Here is a 24,622-nt window from a genome sequence, read left to right as displayed (position 1 = left end):
GGTAATTTGATATGCCCCATCAATGGGATTCATTTACCTCGCTGCAGTATTACAATCACTATTCATTTGACTTTTCAAAAATTATATTTATTCATCTCTCTCCTCGCATTTTCTAATTTCTCCAGATCCTAATCATGCAAATGGAGATGGAGGGGAGGACAGGCTGTTTTTACAATATTTGAGCTAAGAGAGAGACGGTTCTTTGTCCACATCCTCGGCTGTTTCCTGCCCTACAGGCAAAGTGTAATGTTTGGGGCCAGGCAGCATCCCTCTGGGGGGGGCTGTGATGTCCACCTAGATTAGAGGCTGCACTCCTCAGAGCTGCTGCCTTTTATCACCAACTCTGTAACTGCAACATGGGATCATCTGCAGGGCATGAAAGCTGCCTTATCTCCTGCCTGTAACGTTAATGTGACATGATTTTTTGTGTTGTTGGTGTTATCCAGAATGGTAGTGGCAATTTCTGCGTCTCCCTGAGATTCTCCTGCAGTTTTGGATTTAAGGAATTTCACAGTCAAAAAAACCGGCAGGAAAAGAAGTACTAACCACTTAATTGCTTTGGTCTACCGTAAATAGACATTATACTGCTTCCTTTCTCAAAGTATGTGTTACCACATCAGGAGTTGACATGAACTAGATTTTATCAACAATGACAACATATTAAACTGACTTTTTGTAGTTTTGTGTCTTGAGATAACATTTGTTATGATTTGGCACTATACAAATAAAGACTGATTGATTGATTGATTTTCTTGTAAACAAAGTTTTTATCCTGTGTTGCCCGACCACAGCCTACAAACTATGAACTTAGCGTCCCTGAAAGACAAGTATTAATCTTATCTCAAGCATATCTCAGCAAAAAAGAAAAATACCATTGTTTATTATAAGAGATTTGTTAAATTTAGAATGAGATTTATTTTTTCTTTGTTTGTTTTTGGTTTTACTGTCCCAGCTCAGATGACTTAAGAGATGCACATTTTAGCAAAATGTCCTCAAATATGTTGATTTTTGTGGAAAAGGAACCTTCTTGGTGGCAGTTTTTTTTTCTTTTTCTTTTTTGGGGTTTGGGGGTGGGGGCAGTATGTAAAATATAAGACTAAACTGTAAAATGAACACACAGTCTTGTAATACTTTAAATGTATGATTAAACCTTAGCACATTTCAATCAATTGGTGTTTCCATGCTGCTAAAACATTTTGAAATCAGATTTTTTTAAGTCATCAGAGCTTTTTCTTACTGCATGTTTGTCAGCTTTGTTGTTGCATATCTGCAAATCCACAGATTTGCGCAGCTATATGTAAATCAAAGTGATAATAGCTGGAATATGTTTCAAAGTACTCCTGTTTTTCAACTCGAAGCAACACGAACAATATTCAAACTTGCTGGTAAAGACATTGCCAGCACTATTTGAGTTTCTCTAACGTGTCCTGTGTTTTTCTCTGTTTTTCAGAGAGTCATTTTTAATGTGGTCAACTTCTCAAAGACTAAGAGCCTGTACAGAGATGGAATGTCTCCTGTTGTCAAGTCCACCAGCAGGCCCAAATGGTAAGTTGTTTTATCATACTTTGAAGGCCAATATGACAAGTGTACTTTAAAGAGGGGGAATTCTGCTTTCCCGTACTTTAAACAGGGAAATAAGTTAACAAAGCTGGATGCCCATACTTACCATGTACTAACTGTCAAACCGCTTCATCTTGATATGTTGTAGAAATCCCTGTGTCCAGCTACAAACTACTCAAAATGATCCCAAGAAAAACAAAACAAAACAAAACAAAACTGATGTCATCACATCTCCTTTCTGGTTCATAATATGTGGGGTGGGCCTCAAACACCAAGGTCTATACATATCTATACATAGCTCTGCCTTGCCAGGCCTCCAGAGGGCTGGTGTCTATTGGAGTGGGGAGCCTTAAAGAGACAGCAGCTAAAATGGAGCATTTTAAACAGAGCCTGAAAAAAGCTTGTTTTTTTATGGTCAGTGTAAGGAAAATTAGGGATTTTTGAGCTGTAAATCATAAAAAGTCACTACAGTGAATTCAAGACAGACATTAAGCCAAAAGTAAAGCACATTACTCCCCACTTTATAAATTGTTCTTTCTCTTAGAAAATTTGTGGAAGCACAAAGAATCTTACCACAAACATAAATAAAAACAAGATTATCACCAAGGCAATGAGATGTGATTGAGAGGTGAGTGCTTAGATGTTTGTGTTAGATCCTATAGTTCTGACAATTCTTTCTCAAAGTGTGAGTTAAAATTCATACTGACATACAAAACATTCTGCAACTTTGACAACTTTTCTTTTCTTCTCTGCTCGGCAGTAGCATTCCCCATTCCTAACACCTTTTACACACACACACACACACACACACACACACACACACACACACACACACACACACACACACACACACACACACACACACACACCCTAAAGACTGATACATTAGATTTCCAGAGTGGATGCGTCTAAGTGCATTAGCATGTGATCCATTGGTTGCCAGTATGACGGCTGTCTGATGTAATAACGCTTGACTGATGGATGCAGAGAAATTTGTGTGTGTGTGTGTGTGTGTGTGTGTGTGTGTGTGTGTGTGTGTGTGTGTGTGTGTGTGTGTGTGTGTGTGTGTGTGTGTGTGTGTGTGTGTGTGTGTGAATGAATAGGTGTGGCAGGAGGGAATGGGGCCTGTGCAGCGGGGTTGGGCGCGGCGTCTGCCAAGCAGGCTGCTGTACCCAGTGGGGCGAGGAGGCAGAACAGGGTAGCGTGATGAAGTGTTGCCGTCCAAAAGGAGCCCTGACATCTGTCATCGGTTGATGGAGGGCATCGACAGGAAAGCCAGGCATCTGCCACCCTGAGCTGTCTGCATCTGCTAGCATAGCACCAGTAGAACAGACGTGAGCATACCGTAGAACCATGGTCGCAGGCTAATGGGAAGAGACAATGGGCATGACACCGTGGACAGGAAAGATGAACTGCTGTCGATGATACAGCGCAGTGCAACATGATGCAGCTCAGCCTGGCTGCCTTTCTCTCTTGGTTCAAACTCTGTGAGGTGTAGTTGCTGCTATGCAGTCTCTACAATCTTGTCACTCTGCATGTTTGACACTGAGGCTTAAGACTGTAGCCATAAACATCTGCAATCTAAAGTGAGCAAAATGTAGACTTACTTGGCTTCTTGAAGAGAGATGATTTGATTTTGATTTTGATTGTAAAATCTTTTATTCTCCAGCTAAAACCACTTTCCGTCTGACTTCCCATTTTGAACTGTGTCTGTGACTAGAAAAACCGGACTACAAAAATCTATGTTGCGCGTGATCAAGGTTTTCTCCAGTCCTTCCCTGTCCTTAATAGAAAAAGACCAGTGTCAACTTAACATGTCTTCTGTCTGAGGATCAGTGTGGTTACAGTTAGCCCAACAGTACCTAAAACAGAAACTGAAAAAACTTATAGACAGCACAACTGCTCCCCAAAAATAAACCAAAACATGTCAAATTTCCTTCACTGATCAGCAGCGGTGATTGAAAAATAACTTTGTCTCTTACATGGTTTCTGTCATTACAGTTAGTCCTCAGTCAGAGTTCTGTTGTTATGTTTTTTGTTTTTTTTAAAGGTTTGGTTTTGATTAGTTACTTGATGCAGTTTAGTGTCATAACTGACAGCTCTGTCTTCAAATGTGACTTTTGTGATGCTGTCTGCACTGGATTTAACAGAGTAGAGTAGGAATAGCAAGTGGGAAAAGTATCAACAGTTGTTTTTTGCTAAACTGAAGCCGTGGGACTGTGTACACAGCTGATTCCTAATGAATATACTTTAACTTCCGATGTCAACATCCATCATGGGGGTATTTGGCTTCACATTTATTCAATTGGGAAAGGAAGATACATTGTGGTTTTTTTTAAAAAACAAACAAACAAAAAAACGATGAATGGTCACTAGAATATGTGTTTGTGCTGTCTTATTTAGCTGGGGGTATGATCTAGAGAAATAGAAGACCTCAGAATGTCATTCCTGACATTAATATTCATCACAGCTGCGTCATGACCTAGCATCAACCTCGGGTCCAAAAGTATGAGGTAATGTGAAGTGCTAATATCTTCAGTTCATTGAGGGTCCGTTTGATGCTGGCTCCAGAAGTACTGGAAACCACAAACACACCTAACTGGGGGAAAAAAAAAAAAAAAAAAACATTTTTACGGAAGAATTTAACAAATTTACAGCCTGGTACAGAAAATGTCTTACATCTGAATAGTCCATTTCTCTAAAGCACATTTGTCAAAGCCCAAGGCCTGGGGGCCCACCACCCCTTTTTATGTGGCCTGTAGGGGCTTAAAAGGTCTGATTATCTTATAATAGATAAGTCAAAAGGGTGCATTGACCATAAACTATGCTTTCCATAATGCCTACCAATTTCGATTGTGTTACCCGAGAAGTGACGGCACTATATTGCTGTGTTTTTACATAAGTGCCATTTTCCGAACAAGTGGCATAGAGAAATAAAACGATGATCCCATTGAGGAGAAAAGTTGATGCAGATGGAAAGCTGTTTCAAGAAAGATGGGAAAGCCAATATATGTTTGAGCTTCAGGGTGAAAAATGGTATGTCTTTTGTGTTACGAGGCTGTGGGGGATGTCAAAGAGTAGACTGAGAAGTAGTTGCATATATTTTACATTAAATGTTACATTTAGCTACATTTTGTTCAGTATGTCATGCCATGTGAGCATAGTGGTCCTTTGAGGGCAACCACTATGCTGACATGGCCCTCACTAAAACAGAGTTTGACACCCCTGCTCGAAAGGCACTCACTGTACTGGGGTGGAGTTTATTTTCTAACTTCTTCTAAGTTTAGAAGATATTAGGATGAGGAGTTTACCCAGTCAGAGGCACAGCTCAGCTGATCAACAGGAGGGGAGCCCTGTAGCTGTTAGTTTGGAGGCTCAAAGCCTGCCCCAATCTCAATGTGGCTCCCTCAGACGATTTGCTTCAAAACTCCATTTCAGTAACAGATGAGTGATATCACAAAGACTACATCCATTTCTTATAGTCTGAATTTATGAGGTTTTTTACCTGCTTTTCACCATGTGGTAAGCGTTTCCAGTCTTATTTCCTGAATGGTCTTGATTACTAATCTGACATAATCTTGCATGTCTGAGGTGTTAATCTGAGCAGCAGCTTTGTTGGGTCATAAACATCCCAAGCTTTTCCTAATATGCTAATTATGCAACCCTGGCTGTGTTGATGTTTTAATAAGCTCTCATAAATAGGTATTTAAGTGACAGACACAGCACGAGGTAACATTGCTGAGGCCTGTCTCCAATTACCTCCCCAGGCTTAAACTGTTTGAACCGCTCCTCTCAGCGCCTGCCATCTAAGAGGCTTCATGTCTCATGCACTTGTAGGGCCATTTTCAACTGTCTGGGGCTTCCAAGACTGCAGCTGACATTGTTTGCGTCCCCACAAAGTGGTCAAGATGCTTTTAACACAGCCTCCTCTATTTGACTTTCCATGAGCACAACAAAACAGAGACAGCTCCTAAAGTAGCAATCTTCTCTTTGACAGTTACAGATATGGTATAAATAAAAAAAAAAGCAGAGCATGGAGAGCTTCGCCTGTCTGATCCAAACTCAGGACAGGAAAAAAGAAGGAATAGAGAGAGGGGGAGAAATAGAAAAAGAAAGAAGGTGGGGGAAGAAACGTACAAAGTGTAGGGAAGAGATTAGCAAGACAGGTAGACAGGGTGGAGAGAAGGCAAGATTGCTCCCCTGCTGCCCACCACCCACCACCCCACGTCTGAATTTATCAAAAGAATCGTCAGTATTAGCCCAGGAGTTGAAGCCTTTATCTCCCTGTGCAGGTGCCTCTTGTCCCGGGGCCCCAGCATCGTTTTGGTTGCTGGAGGCTACAGGGCTCGGCTGGCTCCGGCTAAGCCGGGCGTCTAAGTGAGCGACAAGCGGCAGATTACAGTCCTGCAGGACGATCTCTGCTACAGGTGGAGGGATCTATCCTCTATCCTTTTTTCCTCCATCCCCTTTTCCCCCCTTTCCATCCCTCACTCCATGACTCCTCCAGCCCGAAGATATCAAAGCTGACGCGCTGGGATTTTCTGTATCATGTGGCATTTAGACACAGCTACAGGTTACCTGTTTGATAAGAAATGAATGATGGATGAACTTGTTAGGAGGGACTACATTTATCCTGAAATATGAGACAGAGCAACAACTGAGCAACAACTCTGTTACAAAACAGACTTTAACAGAAGTAAGAAAAAAAAGTGATTCAATAAACTTAAAAAGGAATCTCAGTTAGCCAATCCTACGTGGTCAAAATGCTGCTGTTTCTTTTTTGAAGAAAACTTTTTTCATATAGTTAACCTCTATCATTATGATTAACTTACTGTGGATCTCAGAAATATTAAATCTTTGAAATGAAATTGGCTCTCATAATTGGTAATTGATGTGAATTTTAAATTAGAATATACAAAGAAAGTGTGGGAAAGAGTGAGAGTGTTTGTGAGACAGGGAGAAAACCATATATTCTAATACTACTCTGTCAGAGACAACAGCCCCCTCGGTGACACTAGGTGCCAACCACTCTCCCTGCAGCCCCAATCTGTGTACGACTGCCAGAGCAACGAATTGCCCAGCATCCTTATTTTCCCAGATAAGCTAATTAGAAAGTCAGGGAGCGTGCTGTAATGCAGCTGCTGGAGGCCGGAGAGCCGTGGGGTGGGGTAATGGCCAAGATGGCTGCATGAGACTGATTGCATCAACCACCAGATGCTTTCCACGGAGTCCTGTGTGGAGAGGAAAGGAAGAAAGGGTGCAGCCAGATAGCAGACACAAGTTTCTCAACATTAGATAAGGTCAGAAACAGTTAGCTGTATTATCAATTAATCTGATGATAAGTGTCTGAATAAGTTAATTGTTCAGGCTGTGAAATGTTAAAGACACTGGGAGATTTTTTTTTACTGATTTTAAAATTGTGTCTTTGTTAAACTGATACCTCTTTATGACATACAAATTCAAACAGTATCATCAGACACAACTTTGGTTACTTCTCTACATTTAACTAGGGATGGTACCTTTCACATTTGAAATGATAAGGTACCAATACCCTACCTGGCAATCTGAATCTGTACTCAAGGGTACAATTTTTTGGTACTTTTTTGTGTGGTAAAAAATATCAATTTGTTTCATATAACTTTTTTTTTTCAATTCAATTCAATTTAACTCAATTCATATCATTGCAATGCTGTGTTTATGTCCAGCATGGAAAATTGCCTGCTCTCCTTCTCCCTCACAGTCACAAGGATGCATTTAGGTACGTAAACATGGAACCTTTTGATTTTACGGGAATCGGCACCCGGTACTTTTGACAGAATTTGGTCGGTACCTATAAAGCCACGTTTCCACCAAGCAGTCCAGTTCGGTTCAGTACAGTTTGGCACGGTTTGGTACAGTTAAGCCCGGTCCAGTTTGCGTTCCTGCAGCAAAACTGTGCCCTCTCGTGGTAAGCGGCGTGTAAGCTGGATGCTGAAAGCCACAGCTTATAAACAATAGCGTGACACTGTAGCAGCACAACACAATTTACCCCGCTAATAAATTCAACGAAGAAGAAAACGTGACACAGTAAACAAAGAGCACAATTGGAAGACACGCAGCATTTTGTCCTCTCTGTGATTGGCATGTGGCTCTTTGATACAAAGTGTAATCAAGCTTTGTTTCAGAGAAGTCTGTGAGCCACCAGGAGAAATGCAGCAGCTGTCGGGGTAAGTGACGGTTCTACCAACCAATCAACGGTCTGCAGTGTTGTAGCTCCACCTTCTGAGAGTGGATCGGTTCAGTCTGGCACCCATACGGAAGGTCCCCAAAAAGTGGGACAGCTTGTCCCGGTTATCTGGGGATCTGTCCCGGGATAAGTCAGTGGAAACACCACATAATGTGTGTACAAATTAATTATAAAACTGAGACGAGACGAACCGGTCTGCTGGGTGGAAACGCGGCTTAAAAGTACCCAATTTGGTACCCATCCCTACATATACCTTTAGTACCTTAAGTTTTTTTTTTTGTTGTTGTTGTTAGATTAGGAAGTTTTATACTGCAACTGGATTTTTTTTTTTTAATTTTGTGTTTATTTGGAATGGACAGAAATGAATACAAATCAATATGTATATGTGGACGTACAAACCAAAGTCCTTCCATTTTTTTCTAGGAACAGGAACTAAAAAAAAAAAAATGAACCTTAGGGGTAGACTGCCGCTGTCTTCAAAAAGATATTGCCATTTACCAAGCAGAAGGTAATAAATTTCAGGTTTCAAAACGATTGTACCAGTGAGATTAAATAAAATCTGCTCTTTTAGGGGTAATAAAACAGAATCCATTTATTCCAAATCTGGTAAAATTTGTGAATTTGAATTTTTAGTTGGCAAGTCAATTTTTCCATTCTAAATATCTCAAGAATTATTCCTATCCAATCATCTAAGGATGGTGGAGGAGGGCTTAACCATCTCCTTGTAATTGCTGTTTTACAAGCCACCAAGAGCATTTGAATTAACTTAATCTCACATCTCTGTTCCAAAAAGGATATACGACCCAAATACAAAACATCAAAGTACAGAGGAACTTGAGTGTTAAAGACTTTGCAAAGGGAAACCTGGACACCATTCCAGAAAGTGTACAACTTGGGACATTCCCAGAATATATGATAATGGTTGGCAATAATCGAACCACATTGTCTCCAGCAAGGCATATGTTCATCCTTGTAACGTTCTTGATATGGTGACTTGAAAAACCTAACAACGTTCTTCTAGCAGAGTTCTGTCCAGCTCATAGAGCTGGAAGCTGACAACTGGAAGGACCAGATACTACTCCATGCCTCCTCTGAAATCTCAATCCCCGACTCTCGTTCCCATTTCCCTTTGCAACTGGATTTCAAGAGGACATGTGCTTCCTGTTCAAGTGTTGTTTCAGACAGACCAGAGAGTTCGACTGTGTGCATATTTATTCTCTTCTGACATTTACTGGAACACTACAGCAAACATCATGACACTGCAGCCGTGACGGGTAACCTCAAAGTAGTGTGTCTGATTACCTATGTGCAAGTTAACTTATATTAATATATCAGAGCTTGCAAAGTTTTGTTGTTTTTAGATCAAGGTTTTAAAAAAAGAGTAGTTTTTAAAAGATGTGTAATGCATTCATTTGCAAGAGACACATTTTTACCAAAGGAGGCGATGGTCCTGAATCAACACGACAAATTCTGTTTAACACAACAGGAGCACTTTTTATAATGCCTTTAAACTTATAAAAAAACACATCTGACACCTTTAGAAGTGTGTTTTCCAACAAAAAGTCCAAATCCTACAGAAATACCCTTTTACCGTAACAACAAACAGGAAGTTGTGATGAGTAACAGTAGTCATACTATCAGTGCAATACCATAACTTTCATAGAGAGGAGCAGCTAATTCTCTCAGTGATAAATCTGGGATAAGATTTTGTTTGTTGCTTTTTTTCCAGTTAAGAAATGATATGAATACTTTCATTTAAATGCCTCATCTATGTTCATATCTTTTCAGCTCTCCTCTGGTTTTGTATAAAGGTACATGCAATATGAGGACCCTAATGCAATTAAGTTACTCCACAGCAACATCCTCTTTGACATTTTTGCTCTGTTTGCGTGCTGTGTAAGCTATTACCTCTCTAAAAGGAAACTCAAACAACATTTTCATGTAAATCTGATATTATTACTTTACCTTCACTATCCTAAAAACATGTCGTCCTATAATTTCTGGCTGATTAGATCTGTGATGTATTACACCCTAGAAATGTTCTGATGTGTGTTGTCTCTTTTAATTAACTTTCCACTTCTTCGTCAGTCAGTAGGTGTGGGGATAAAAATAGCTACACCTCTAGCTGAGCTAACAGATGAACAGTCAGAGTTGGAGGAAATGGGTTGCAAAACATTGCTTCTAAAGTTAGACGCAGCCAACCTTGATCAAGGGTAAACACTTTCTCCTCCTTTTTATGGAAGGGAGCAAGAAAAAAAAAATTACCCAGCAGCGCTTCTTTCGCAGCAGAGTCAGTCAGACAGACTAGCAGACGGACAGTCAGTCAGTCAGTCGGAGCAGTTTTGCTTTTCAACCAAAATCCTTGCTGTAAGCGTGTGATGCAACACCATAGTGAAATTCTATTTGGAGATGTCTGCCTCTCCATCGGGCCGCGTGTTAGCAGTAATTGTTCTGTCAATCAGCACAGCTCTGGCCTGCCCGCTTCCCCTGCCACTTGTTAAGCCCTGGCAGAGGGCGAGGGGTGAGGAGAGGTGAGGGAGAGAGAAAGGATCCCTCCACCTCTCTGTGTGTCTCTCCTTGTTCACCTTTGTCTGTATTTATAGCCTTCTCTCCTGAAAGCTTCCTGTCTGCCTGTTTGTCCTCTCAACTTTTTACTCACTTTCAAATTTTTGTATCCTTGTTTGTTTTGGACCGGCTGCCTCACTACTTTCCACCTGCTGGTGAAGAAAATGAGGACATATTTAGATACTTAACCATTGGCCCCTGGCTAATTCAGAAAACTTAAATTTGCTGTATGAGTTTATTTAAAAAATTACAAAATGGTGTCTTCATAATGAGTAATGTCAGGGTTTTTTTTTTTTTTTTTTTTACAAATTTGTAAATTCCTTGTTTAAAATAAAAGAAGCCTTTATTACAAGTGTTTTGACTTGGGGACAACATGAATGTAATGAAATGTACTTGATCCTGATCTTAGATGTTCAAACAAACGCTGCACTTCTACTCAAATAGAATAGAATAGAATAGAATAGAATAGAATAGAATAGAATAGATTAAATAGAATAGCCTTTATTGTCATCATACAATCTATAACGAAATTAGAGAGAGCTGCTTCTCTCACAGTGCAATAACATGTTACCTCCAAAAAAAGATGATAAAGACAAGAATAACAGAGCAATGTAAGGTGCAATTTGCAGGTACCTCACAGATTGCTTTACAGTATATGGTTGTGATGATGTGCAGAATGTATGGGAGTCAGTAAATGTTTGAGTATAGGGTGATCATGACCCTGGCTAAGAAACTGTTTCTGAGTCTTTTGGTCTTGGCCTTGATACACCTGTAGCGCCTGCTGGGCAACAGGTCAAACAGATGGAAACCAGGGTGTGAGCTGTCCTTGATAATGTGCTGTGCCCTGCTGAGGCATCGGGAGGTGTAAATGTCCGTTAGGGAGGGGAGAGGGCACCCAACAATTGGATGTAGAGATGGGCCGATGCACTTTTTTACATCCAATCTATTAAGATTTGCTTGTGCCGATACCTGATCCATACGGATACACTAGGCAACATAGTGGTGTTGTGTGGTGGGTTAGAGGTGGAGGGTTATACACCGATGTGTGTGTGTGTTTTTTTCTTTTTGCTTTGTTTTGATTTGCCAAGCACTTTGTGTTGCCACCATTAGGCATGAAAAGTGCTCTATAAATAAAGTTTGGTTGATTGATTGATAGTTAAGTATTAAAAAAAAAAAAAACATTCTCAATTTCAAACCATTTATTAAATAGCGATGCAACAACCTGGGTGTAATATGTAATGACATGGTATGTAGGGATGCACCAATCCAACTTTTCTGGTTCCGATACAGATGCCTGGACTTTGGGTATCAGTCCATACCGATCCTGATCCGATACCAGTGTTAAAACATAACCTGCATGCCCTACTGTGGGATAAGACTGTTAATGTTTTGGGTAAAAGGCAAAAAATGAGTGGATGGAAAAACTGAAGTAAATATTTATTTAAACTACAGAATATTCAAATGTTTGGCACTATTTTTGTAAAAACAAAGCTTCAGAATGTACAGAAATTCTACTCAAATGTAAACTTTTATACCCCGTAGACTGGTGATGCAGCAAAAAAAAGTGCATCAAAAGTAACAGTTTAAATCAAGTAGATAAGAGTGCCAGTGAAAAAAGGCATGGAGGTGTCAGCCCCTTTCCCACCGATACCCGATACCAAGATCGGTGTCGAGCATCCCTAATTTGATGATGTCAAAAAAGTTTTTCTAAGTCAATGAAAAAGTCAAACATTGAAAAGCATTTTTTCTCCAGTGTTTTGACTTCCACATGTCTGTGGTGATGCTCACACTTCAGAAAAGATGTGGTTGCCTGCAGATATCAGTTTGATTTGCTGCACCTGTATGCTTGGCTTGTATATGATAACTCAGACTCAAAGTAATTTTTAGAAATCCTTTACACAAAGCATCTTTTTCTTCGTCAGCTGAGTTTTGTAGTAGTTTTCAAAAATGTGACAGTCAAAAGCACAGTGGTGTTGTCTTTTACTATCAGGGTGAAACCAAGAAGAGGGAAAAAGTTGCAGCGTATTGATAGGGGGGCAAAGGGGACACAATAATATAATATCATTCTTGTTCCAATTAGAAACTTTTAGAAACTAGAAAATTATCCCAAAAGAGGAGCACAACAACACTACAGGACAGTGGTTGCATAAGATATTTTCCCCCAATAGCAGTAAATTCTGCGGTACAAAGAAAATTGCACTTGTCAGCCCTATAAAGAAACCTCTTATACAGCACACTACATGCACACACTCACACTCACACACACACACACACACACACACACACACACACACACACACACACACACACACACACACACACACACACACACACACACACACACACACACACACACACACACACACCTCCCATCCTCTAACTGCCACACTGCCGAGCTGGCCCAGGCTGTGCTGTCAGGGGTCCGAACACAGCAAGTATGTGACAGTAGTGGGAGAGATGGTCTCTCTCTTGAGGACAGAGTGTCAGGCAGCAAACTGGAGACGGACAGACTGTAAAGGTTGTGTTAGAGCGACAGCAGACCCCTATGACTCCTCCTCCTCCTCCTCCTCCTCCTTCTTTGTGCTCAGCGTGTCCGCCCTCTCTCGTCTTCTCTCCTCCCCTGCTGCCTCCGCCGCCAAGCCACTTTGTCCAATTAAGCATGTGCCATGCCTTTTTAATAATAGACCTTTTAATTGTCGACAAATGAAGAGTGATGTAAAATAGCTAATAGCTCGTGCTAATTATTAGGGGAATTGAATGCTTGTTAATTAAGGGCAAACAGGACAAGGACCGGCTCGGGTAATTTGAGCAATAAAACCGAGACTAACGAGTCATTTCCAACCAGACTCGCTCCATAAAAACATCAGGCAACCCTCAGTCTAGCCTTCATCTGAGCATTTACTACTACCACCTAAATCGCCCACGCAGACACACACACACACACACACACACACACACACACACACACACAGACCACCAGACATATGCTACTAAACATGACAGTAATACAAAAATGTCTTCATATACTGGGTTTTTCTCAAATACGATGCAAAAAAAAATAAATAAATAAATAAATAATAAAAAAATAAGAGCTTTATAGAGCTTAGGAGATGTAATAACAAAGATCTGCTACATCAAGAGTCTCAGAGGTGTGATACAAGCATTAAACACCATGTATTGAAATGAATGAATTCCCTGTGTAGTTGTTGACTTTCATTGGAACCAATTCACAATGATATTTAGTGTCTCACCCGTTTCCCTCTTAGCTCATCTCCCTGTGGTCATGCTTGTTAGACTTGAAGCTAAAGAGAAGAAATGGATCGCCAGCCATGGCGTTACATGCTCACTCGAGAGACCTGAAGAGCTTTACTGCCTTCTCACATCCATGTTTCTCAATTTCACAACGTTTTACTGTACCATAGTTTTTATTACACCTATACTATACATGCCTGAGGCCTGTATCTCTGCGTGTGTTTAATTTAAAACACAGAGGCTGATGTTTCCTCGCTCTGAGCCTGTTTTTTTTTTTTTTTTTGAGCAGGAGCTGCAGCAATCATCCACAGACAGTCTACGGGTTTCATATAAGATTCTTAGATTAAAAAAAATGTTATATATGATGTTCCTTCTCCGTCAACATTGCCTGTGCGATAAGGGAGACGGACAAAATCTTTTAATAAAAACCAAACGCGGGAGAGCAAGAGAGAGACACACACTCACCTAATTATCTGTCACCAGTTCCACTGCTGAGAGAGGAAACGGAGTGATGTATGAATCTGAGCGAATATTTGGAAGAAGAAGAAGAGAGTACCTGATGTACTGTAACTTTTGCCAAAATCTGAAGTGGCGTTCAGCTTCCGGGACAATTACTTCTCTTTCTGCTCCACTCCAGTTGTCTTTAAAGTCTTAAAAGAGGAGAGTGATCACAAAACTTCTGCTTTAATACATGCTTTACTGTTCTGTCTGAGTCTTTTTTTCTTCCTCTGGGTAGGACAAACTAAGGAGGGGAAAGAGGCACCAATAAGGACCATCATCAGCACGTGCAGCTTCCTTGTTCCCAGAAAGTCATTAGCATGCTGCCAAAGGAAGTGAAAGAGGATTATGTGGGAAATAATGGGACAGAATGGAACAAATAGATTAATAATCTTCTCAATGAGGATAAGGATGTGTGTGAATTTCTGCGTGTGCCACATTTGTGCACAGTGATACGTGTTTGCACACAGTTTTCCTCAGAGACAGGCTGGAGGAAAGGAAGAATCAAAGGGTGTAACGACAGAGAGGCTTCTTGCTTTTGGCTCTCCATTCAACCCACAAATGAGTTACCTGGACAGTTTTATGTTCGCCTGGAGGAGAATTAAAAAGGCACTTCATTCCCTCTTTTACAGGCCGGGTACGCATGTCAGCACAGCCCTCCCTGAAAGCGCTCTAATCTAAATGCTTTTGTCAGGGGAGATTTGGTAGATTGCAGCAGGCAGAGGTACAAATTGGTTGTGTCATCTTATAATGAACTAGGTGAGGCGTTGCAGTTTTTCTGCAGCCAGCAGTCCCTTGATTACTGTACTGTAAGTCAGCGGCTGCTTTTAGCATTGTAGGTGGGAGACCTCACCTTCACGCCTCTTTGTTCAGCCTAATCTCATGAGCGCTGCAAAATGTTTTCAGCCCAGTGTGATCCAAGACAAATTCACCAAATGCTTCCTCATAAAGTATTTTCATACACACATGCTGGATTTATGTATCATACATAGCCACCAAGCATGCACTCTGTGTAGAATACTGTGAGTTTTGGGTTTGGGGTGATGATGCTCTGCTATCGACTGTTTGAAGCTTATTGGGTGTGCTCAGCACGAAGAGGAGTTGACCCCCTGACTCCCACTAAAGGATTATGGGTATCTCAGCGATTCCACAAAGCCAGGCTGTCAGGTGTTTACAGAACATATTAGGACACTCTCTGTAGGACTGGTTGATATCTGCCTTCTGCCTTAAACAGGAGTGTGTCTGTGGCTATGTATGAGACACTGGAATGAATTCAGATGGCACAGCTAAATCAATAGTCAGGTGTGGGTCCCAGTTTCAGATACTAAGCACACTCTGTATCAGCCACCAAAAGGTGTGTCCTCATCACAGATTTTCTGAGGAGACTAATTTCCATGCTATTTCAACAGATACTTAAAGTAGACTACCTGACAGGTGTAAAGGTTAGAATCAAGCTGCCTCCAGTCTAAGAATATGAAACAATGCTGAAGTGCTAAAATCTGCAGTTTCTCGTGTATCTGCTAGAGTTTGGCTCCAAAAGCACTGGAAGTCACAAACACACCAAGCCGAAAAAGCCGTTTTCACAGCAGAAATTAAGCTCGGTTCAAAAAATGTTTCCTATCTGAATCGTTAATTTCACTGTTGGCAGACAGTTTATGAGGGATGAATTTTTTCCTAACTTGGCAGTTCAGAGGATATTAAGATCGTGAGCTTGCCCAATCAGCTCGGCACAGCTCAGGTCACGTGACTGACTGGCGCCCTATAGCTGTACTTGAAGCCCTTGCCACTTCCAAATTGGCGATAGCCGATTTGCTTCAAAGATCTGTTTCCGAAACAGACGGGTGACGTCAGGGAGACTACGTCCATTAATTATGCAGTCTATGGTTAGAATGTATGCATGAAAATAAATAAAAAATGAACACAATTCATTCGGACAATTTAAAACAGGATGTTGAAGTCTGTGAGTAAAACAGACAAATCACTGTGTGGACCGTGACTAACAATAGTAATAGACCAAATTCTGTCAAAAACACCAGGTACTGATTCATATTAAATCAAAAGGTACCATGTTTAGGTACCTAAATGCATCCTTGTGAATGTGAGGGAGTAGAAGTGTAGGCGATTTCCGTGCTGGGCATGTGCACAGTATTGCAAGGTTATATACTGAAGAATAAATATGTTAAATTGAAAAAATATATAATTCATTATTTAAAAAAATGACATTTTTTACCACATAAACCCAAAAATGTACCGAAAATTGGTACCGTTGAGTACCAGTACCGATTGCCAGGTACCGGGCATCGATACTGTATCATTTCAAATGTGAAAGGAACCCATCCCTAGTAGCACCACCAGCCTTTGGTCTTCCTTGAAGGACCAAAGGTTGTGAACTTCCTTCATATTCGAGGTCCACATACCTATGGTAGGTAAACACTCTTCCAGTTGACTGGTTGTATGTCAAATCATCTTGATATTGCCTTCATACAACTTTTCTCCACCGTCTCAATCAAAATACTGTCAAGAACGTGCTGCGCTAAGATGCTATCTGCCATTTGTTCTCGTTTGCATCTGACAAAAGGAGCTTTATGCATTATAGCAGTAACCATTAACCACAGCTACAGCCCATGCTAGTGGTGAGGACCACTATGTTTGGACCCACAAAAATAACAATTATAATAATTTATTTAAATCACTTGCAATTCATAAGCTAACCTGGCAAGGGCAATTTTGTTCTCCTGTGAACACATTCTTAAAAAAACGCTCCTTGTTTTGCAATGTTTTCAAATCTCTTCAGCGACTTCCCTGCTTCACTCTTAACTCACAAAGTTACAAATCAGTTTAAGTTACACACAGTCTGCATTAGCTTTACTAAGTCCTCTTTTTTACTCAGTTGAGCCTCTCCCTCGATTACTTTGCCCATACATCTTTCCCTGTGTGTTTTTGTGTTCCAGCCCTTTCAAGGGTGTGTTGCTTGTATGATTGTATCGTAACAGGTCTTCTCTCTGTGCTGCTCAAATGTGTCGGGGTGTCAGAGATGTGAGTGGGGAAATGGAGTGTGACTTGATTGTCTCCAAACTCAGGGCTGAGATTTAATTACTGGAGCAGATTTGAAGCTACAAGGGGAAAAATAGAGAGAAAAGACAGAATATAAAAAGGAAGATGCTGAGGACGAGGTGCAAAAATAAGGATTTGTTTGCTCCTTTAGCCAACTGTCTACATATCATGATTGTTGTCTTAACATACACAATATCTGAATCAGTGCTCTCTGCATTAATTTTGCACAAGAAGCTGTGTCCCTATAGTTTATCAACTATTTTACGTGGATTAAACTGCAGCTGAACCATTTTAAACACTAGGTTTATGATTGAGGATATCACTACTAAGTAAAATTTTGGGGAAAGATTAGCAAGAAGGTGTTGACGTTACATTGTCATACTTAATCAAACCATGAAATACATCTACTACATTGTTATAACTTTTTAATTCAGTAATAGTGATGTTGATAGAGCGGTTTGTACTGCTTTTGTTTTCAGTTGTTTCCCTATTATTTCAAACTGTCTAAGAGTCCACAGTTGTAGCAGCAGTCTGTCAGTCTATCCCTGAAATGGCCATTAGAAAAAATCCACCAAACAATAGAAGATAAAAGCTTAAGCTGACAGCACAAACCACTGTGCACCGGATGGCTAAGCTATTGTTTTCCTATAGAGAGTGTGATGCCACCCTGCCATACGGTGCCTGTGTGTGTGTGTGTGTGTGTGTGTGAGTGTGTGTGAGTGTGTGTGAGTGTGTGTGTGTGTGTGTATGTGTGTGTGTGTGTGTGTGTGTGTGTGTGTGCGCGCCCGGGTGGCCTTGGGTGTGTGTGCGCAGCTTCCTCTTTGAATGTGTGCATCTGTTTGTACTCGCTTGTGTTTGTGTTTGTCAGCATGTTTGTTGACGACACTGTAGGACATCAGGGTGGGATTGCTCTGAATGTGAGGAAACAGCTCATCTGAATATAGATGGGTCCCATCTGGAGGCGGTTGGCTTCGGCCCTTCATAATTTTGTAAGCAGCTAAGCATCTGGGGCCCGCTAATGAAACTAAAGGCACAGCAAACAGGCCCAGGGCTACCGCTGGCTGCCTTTAGCTGTCAGGAACAGAGGGAGGGGGGTAAAGCGGAAGAAGAGCGGAGGAATGGATGGAGGGGGACTTGGGCCAGGAGGAAAGAGTGTGCTGAGAATATCAGAGGTCTTAAAGAGACTTGGATGGCTCCTTTGAGAGAGCAGGCAAGAAAGCCAAGTAGGCCATTTGAAAACTGAGCCATAAAATGAAGACAGTGGTGTCTTTATTGTGGCCCATTAACTAGGATGTTCATGCGGAGAGTGCTGCTCTATGTGCCACTGTAATGAGCAACATAACGATGCCACAACATAGAATGATGCACTGTTAAGAAACATTCTGCTTAAGTCGAGTTATGTTAACTACGAGTATTAGATTCTGAGAGCAGTTTTGGACTGTAACATACAACCTGAGATCTTTTATTTGTCTCTTTTTAACTTTGGCTTTTTCATCTCATCTATATGAAGGAAAGAAAACATGGAGGATCAAAATGTTAAATGTTTATTTTTTTTGAATAGTAGTGATACATTTCAGATATGTACTCAAATATGCATAACCCCTTTAAATACAAAACTCACAGGCTACAGATTTGTGTTTCTAGACAGGGTCATTTCCACCTGGTGGCCTAAGGTGGCATTGACCCCCTTTAAAAACTGAGATGCAGTGGTTTTAAGTAGGAGACAAGGATTTTTGCTTATGCAAGGCATCTTATTTGGGAGTGTTGCAACTGGTTGCAATCAGTCTTTGTGTATTTTTTCCAATTTAAAACGCTCCCTTTTTTGTCTGCGTCCACAAAAAAAATAAGACGTGAGCTTTGGATACTGCCATGATTTTTAAGCTAGAGAAGTTGCCTCTGCCATTAATTTACATAACACTTGTGCAGTACCTAATGGTTAATCACCATTAAGTTTATCACACAGCTGTGTAACATACCTGATCCTGATTGGCTAGCAGACTGTTACTTTTATGGATGAGTACCAGTAGAGATTCTCTGATTCCAGATTCCAGAGGATGAACCATAATCTTGAAAATCCATAGGAAAACTCATTACTTAAATTTGTATTTGTACATTACAGAAAAAGGTGAGGAAAAATCTGAGAGGTCAGAGAGGTTAATCCTCTGGTGTATAGTGGCCACTGCAGTGGATAGCTATTGAAAAGTCATAATCTCCTGAATGTGACAGTCTCTACGGTGGAACTCAGTTTCTAGAGTGCTCCTTGCTGCTTAACTCTTTTGAGGTTCATTCAGCGGTCAGCTGTAACTACAAGCATAGGTACAAATCCCGGGGGGGGGACAGGGGTCATGTCCCCCCCTTCCATAAATTTGTCCCCCCCTAAAAATCCAGTTGTAATTAACTTTCTAATAGTAATATTTTTTTAATGGTGTAATAAAAGTCATGCTACTTAAAACACACTGTTTGACAATTTTAACTATTGAAAGATTACATTTAGTGTACTGCTGACATTCTGTACTTACTAGAACAGTGCAAAAAATTTGCCGGGTTGTGATGCCTCAAATCAAACACTTCAGCTTTGCACTTACCCGAACTTGGACCACATTTCACAACCGTTCAGAGGTGTGCTTCTGTTATTCACTAATTTGTTCCTCACTTCAATTGGTTCTAGCCCCTACCTCTATATAACCAACATGGCAACCACTGAGGGTAAGTATTGCCCTGTGTTTCACACTCAACTTTTTGACTAATGGAGTGGAGTGTGCCAGCTGAGAAATCAAAGTGCAGTTTGTTTTCCCGCACTGTTAGTGTGAACACACTTACGTATTCATAATAGTTGGTGTAAGTGCAGACGTACACGATTTGGGACCCAGTCCATATATTATTATATTTCAAAAACAAGTCATGTAATGACTTAGCCGTTTCTTGTGGTTGTTTTGGTTGTCAATGAGTTTATTCATGTACAGGCTATTCATTTAAAAATGAACACTTTAAGACGAGCTGTATTTTGTGTAAGAGTTATCATATTACATTGACTGCCAATGTGGCAAGGAATAAGGAAGCCTACAAGTTAGAAGAGATAGACCGATATGGATTTTTCTGGGCCGATACCGATTATTTGTAGTCAAGGAGGCCGATAACCGATATTTGAAGCCGATATTAATTTGCAGTCAAAGTGAAAATATTTGTGTCAAAATTTTGAATATTACAAACTCTAACACTTAACTGCATTCAAATACCTTCAAGCATATGTTTATTAAACAGCTCCCAGGCTTAGCAGCATGTTTTATAAAGTTAAATAAAAATAAATAGCTTAAGTTTACTACAGTAAATAAAGTTGTCCAAAATTTTAACGCATCTGCAATAACTGTAATAACTGCACTGCTGATTGGCTGTTACCCAAGCCATGGCTCTGCTTGTAACCAATCAGATGGTACTGTGGGTGGGACAGTGCTGGGGACTGAGTAGTGACTGCAGACAGTGGAGCAGCTGCATCAGAGCCACGACAATGCAGTTTTAAATTTTTTTCTTGTTGGCTGTCACATTAAAAAAAAAGCAGATATGCTTCAAAATGCCAAATATCGGCCCTGATAATCAGCCTGGCCAATAATCTGTTTATCCCTATAAGATAGTCCAGGTAATTCCCTCTGACTCCAGTGATGATAAGTAAAGTGACAACAGTGATGATGAGTGGCTGCCAGAGAACAATAGAGACATTGGAGCTGAGGATGATGTAGATGCTAACAGTCAGGATGCTGATAGTCAAGATGATGAGGGCAAGGATCTTGGAGTCAGAGAAAATTAACTTGCCATTACGACTAATAATAAATGGACTCAAAGGAGTGGTACAGCTGAGAGCACTCAAGAGGCTGGTATGCAGTTTCACCATGAACACCATTTCAAACAGCTGACCAACAATCAGAGTTCAAAGTTAAAATGTGTTAAAATATGTCAGAATGTTTTGCAAAGCATAAAAAGAAGCAATCATTTGAGGCATTAAAAAAAAAAAAAAAAATACAATTTAAGCCATCTTTTTCATGCTGTCATTCTGTTTTTGGAATGCTCAAGCACATGTAGTCCTCTGGACACGTTTGTAACTTTCTGAAAAAATCAACTATTTGAAAAACAAATTGATTTTTTAAAATTCCCTCAGGATAAAGACACTTAAGGAAAAAAACGACACAGGCTTTCATATTTCATGCATCAGAGATTAAAAGATGCAAAAATTGTTGGCAGTCAAAAAAATCTAAAGCTGACACATAAAGTAGATATGTTATGGATTATGGTATGTAACATGGTGTTCAGAGATGGTAGATGGAAAAGACAACAACATTTTGTACTAACTGCTCACTACACATAACCTCTTCACATGAAAACTTGACCCACACTAACATAAATCCAATGAAATGTGTTTGTTGCTTTCATATCTCATGGCAGTCTTGCACAGGTCAGTGTACCACTGTGGCCACTACGGTCTAAGAACATCGAGACTTGCCCCTGTTGGCTGTGGCTTTTAGTAATATCACATTTGTCCACACAGCTTTTTTTGGCATCAACCATTGCTGTGTAGCTTTAGGGAGACCTCCTTTTTCCCCACAATTTCTCACCCTCCCTATAATAACGTGGATGACCCTGAGCAACTACACTGTCCACAGTGGCTCCTACTTGTGGCTTGCTTAGGGAACAGAGAGCCATAGGCCTTTTTTCTTAAACTTTATTATTATAGCTCCTTTATTCCTCCCCCAGCCTGATTTCCCAGTGGAAATATAATGAAAAAGCAATTGGTTCTCCTTTTTATTACTGTCATCTTTGTTTTCTGTCCCTGAGAGTCAGATTGCCTGATCTCAGAGTTGCACTTTTACCCCCCATCTGAAGTCACAGGGAAGAAAAACAATAACATGGAAAATAACAATCAGCATCATAAAAAAATGACCTGTCAAAACGTGCGTGTTTGAAACTACAGGGCCGCCAGCGTGCCGACACCCACCAGTTGTTTATGACGGGATGAGTCAGTCAGAGCCTGATGGTGGCCTTCACAATCTGCCCACTCCCACAGCCTGGGAAAAGATGTTTTAGAGGAGGTTAGGATCACTGACAGAGGAGAGGCAGAGGAGGGGGGAGAAGGGTGGAAGGTGAGAAATGTGAATTGAGGAGAGGGGATAGCTGCAAAAAAGTGGGGATTAAAGGATAGAGCAGGAGGTGAAGGGGAGGAAGAGGGAGGAAACTCCCCTGAGGTTCCCAGTAGCCCTGTGGAGACATGCTGACGGGGGATCAGACTCCTCATGCACGGCGCCTCAAATCATTTATTCATCGGCTTCATTAAGAGAGAATTACAAGGCTGCTTAAGGACCCCCAGGTCACTCACTGTTCTCTGTCATCACAATTCTTAATGAAAGCCTCCAGTGTGTCCTAACTGTCAGCTGTTTATGGCTGCTAATATTGTGGATTTTCAGGAACAATAAAGTCATCTAAAGGACAACTCACAGCTTTCACATTGTGTTTAAAATCTGCCATTATCTGCCGTTTAACAGTACATATCAGTGCAGCAGCAGATGTAACACTGTAACAGTAACACTGCTAATCACATGTAATGACGTAGAATGATAAATACAGATTTGCATTCTCCTCATAATGAATGCTTGTGATTTTGAATCAGCAGACAGTAACCTTCATTAACAGCCGGTGTCACTCTCTACAGTATCTCCTGCCTATCTCATCTCACTTCAGCAGCAGACAGTGCAACACAACAGTGATTGTCCTCTGCACCTTCACACGGGTAATTATCACTGAGGAAGATAATTAAGGAGGCGGAGAGGAAGACAGATCTCGTCATTTAGTGAACAATGCCGTCCAATCTACTCGTGTGTATTCTACTTCCTGAATTATCAGCTGACATGTCGGCGCAATCAGCTAGACAGCTTCCAGCCCCATTTAAAAGCTGTGAATGTCAACACACAAACCTATAATCTAGTTACATTCAACATGTTGATAACGTCTGAATATAGAGGATGCAAATTGGTTGTCCTGCTTCACCTTCTTGCCAGAGTCCATCACAGTGTTTTTTTATTTATTCATTTTTATTTTTTTTAAGAAATATTTTTTTAATGATTTTATTGTGTTGTTATTTTGTTAATGAAAGTGCAGATGGCCTAGCAGTCCAGGTTGCGGTCCGTGAGGTTCGACTCCCACAAATGGCTAGGATTTGAATTCAGACTGTGGCCTCTTCCCTGCACGTCATTCCCCACTCTCACCCTGTTTTCTGCCATATCCATTGTCCTCTCTTCTATCCAATTAAAGACATTAAAGGCCAAAAAGTAACTTCTTATTTTAGGTGGTGCATTTTTGATGTTTACCTCTTCCTTGTAGGTTCTGAACATCACTGGATAGTGAGAAGCACTATTATCTAGACCAGGGGTTGGCAACCTTGGGTATGTGAGACTGTTTATGTTGGCATGCAGAGAATTTTTACAATGAGGCAGAGGACAAAATAAACTAATAAATAACAAAAGTGTTTCATTTTATTTCACACTTTGCAAGCAATTGAGCACATCCTAAATGTTCTTATGTAAAAATGTAACAATTAACATTAAATAGTAAATTTAAATCATGACGTTACAGGCGCCCAAATCTCTTGTGAGTTCAGCCTGCTAGCTCAAACATTTAGTGGTGTTATCATGGCAAGAAAACCAAGTTCCAGTCAATCTTCAGTTCTTCAGTCATGCTCCATCTCTGTCTCCTGGATCCTGTCTGCTCACAGCAGGTGAAGCTCTTCCAACATGGCGTTGGTGTCTGATGTTAGCTCCATTAGCCATGTCTGTGAATAGTTTGATGCTACTCTGCCCTCTGGTATTCCCTCTGTTGCTGGGTTAGCACAGCTAGCTCGTCCATCTTATTAGAGAGAGATCTTACGTTCCCAATAACGATGGATGGAAGGACAGGTCCATGTCGTCACTTCTTAGCTCACACCTGAGAACCAGCACATCATCCTCACCACCTTCTCCTCACCTTGCGGGAAACGTCAGGCCTTACACCAGTTAGCACTGACATGCTACAGGCTGCTCACAGCTGAGTTCACATGTTAACAATGCAGCCATGGTTACATGTAGGATCTCCAGACAAACACAGGAGAAAAAAGTAGTAAAAATATCACTGAAGCAACAAAAAGTTTGACGTCCATGACCAATTAATTAATTAATTAATTAACCAATTAATTGCCAGAGGAGATTATGGGGTATGCACCCTTTACTCTAAGACCAAAAAAAACAAAAAACTCCAGAGATGAGAGGGATAAATTACAGTCAGTAAAAAGAGCATTAGCAATTTATTAACTGACAAGGAATACATAAAGGAGACTTTCCTTTTGACCACCAGTGTTTTAGTTGATGGACTACCAGGTAAAATACAATCATGTCCAGAATCAAAAAGATGCCCCTTTCAGCAAGAACTTTGAAAAGGCGTGTTATGGCAGAA

The 24,622-nt window shown here is 40.7% G+C and overlaps 1 protein-coding gene across 2 annotated transcripts in view; it reads left to right on the top strand.

Moving 5' to 3' along the window:
• agbl4 (AGBL carboxypeptidase 4) overlaps positions 1-24,622 on the top strand; it is a 357,831-nt gene that overhangs the window by 151,865 nt on the left and 181,344 nt on the right. For both annotated transcript variants that reach the window (XM_074667739.1, XM_074667740.1), the window contains exon 4: positions 1,451-1,545. In XM_074667739.1, the coding sequence (XP_074523840.1) occupies positions 1,451-1,545 (95 nt within the window). The remainder of the gene's footprint in view (positions 1-1,450; positions 1,546-24,622) is intronic.

The sequence above is a fragment of the Halichoeres trimaculatus genome, unplaced genomic scaffold (genome assembly GCF_033239565.1).
Source record: "Halichoeres trimaculatus isolate MK-OKI-2021-1 unplaced genomic scaffold, fHalTri1.1 fHalTri1_scaffold_4, whole genome shotgun sequence".
Classification (NCBI taxonomy): Eukaryota; Metazoa; Chordata; class Actinopteri; order Labriformes; family Labridae; genus Halichoeres; species Halichoeres trimaculatus.
Note: the sequence above shows the minus strand (reverse complement) of the source record. Positions and strands in the feature narration are given on the sequence as shown.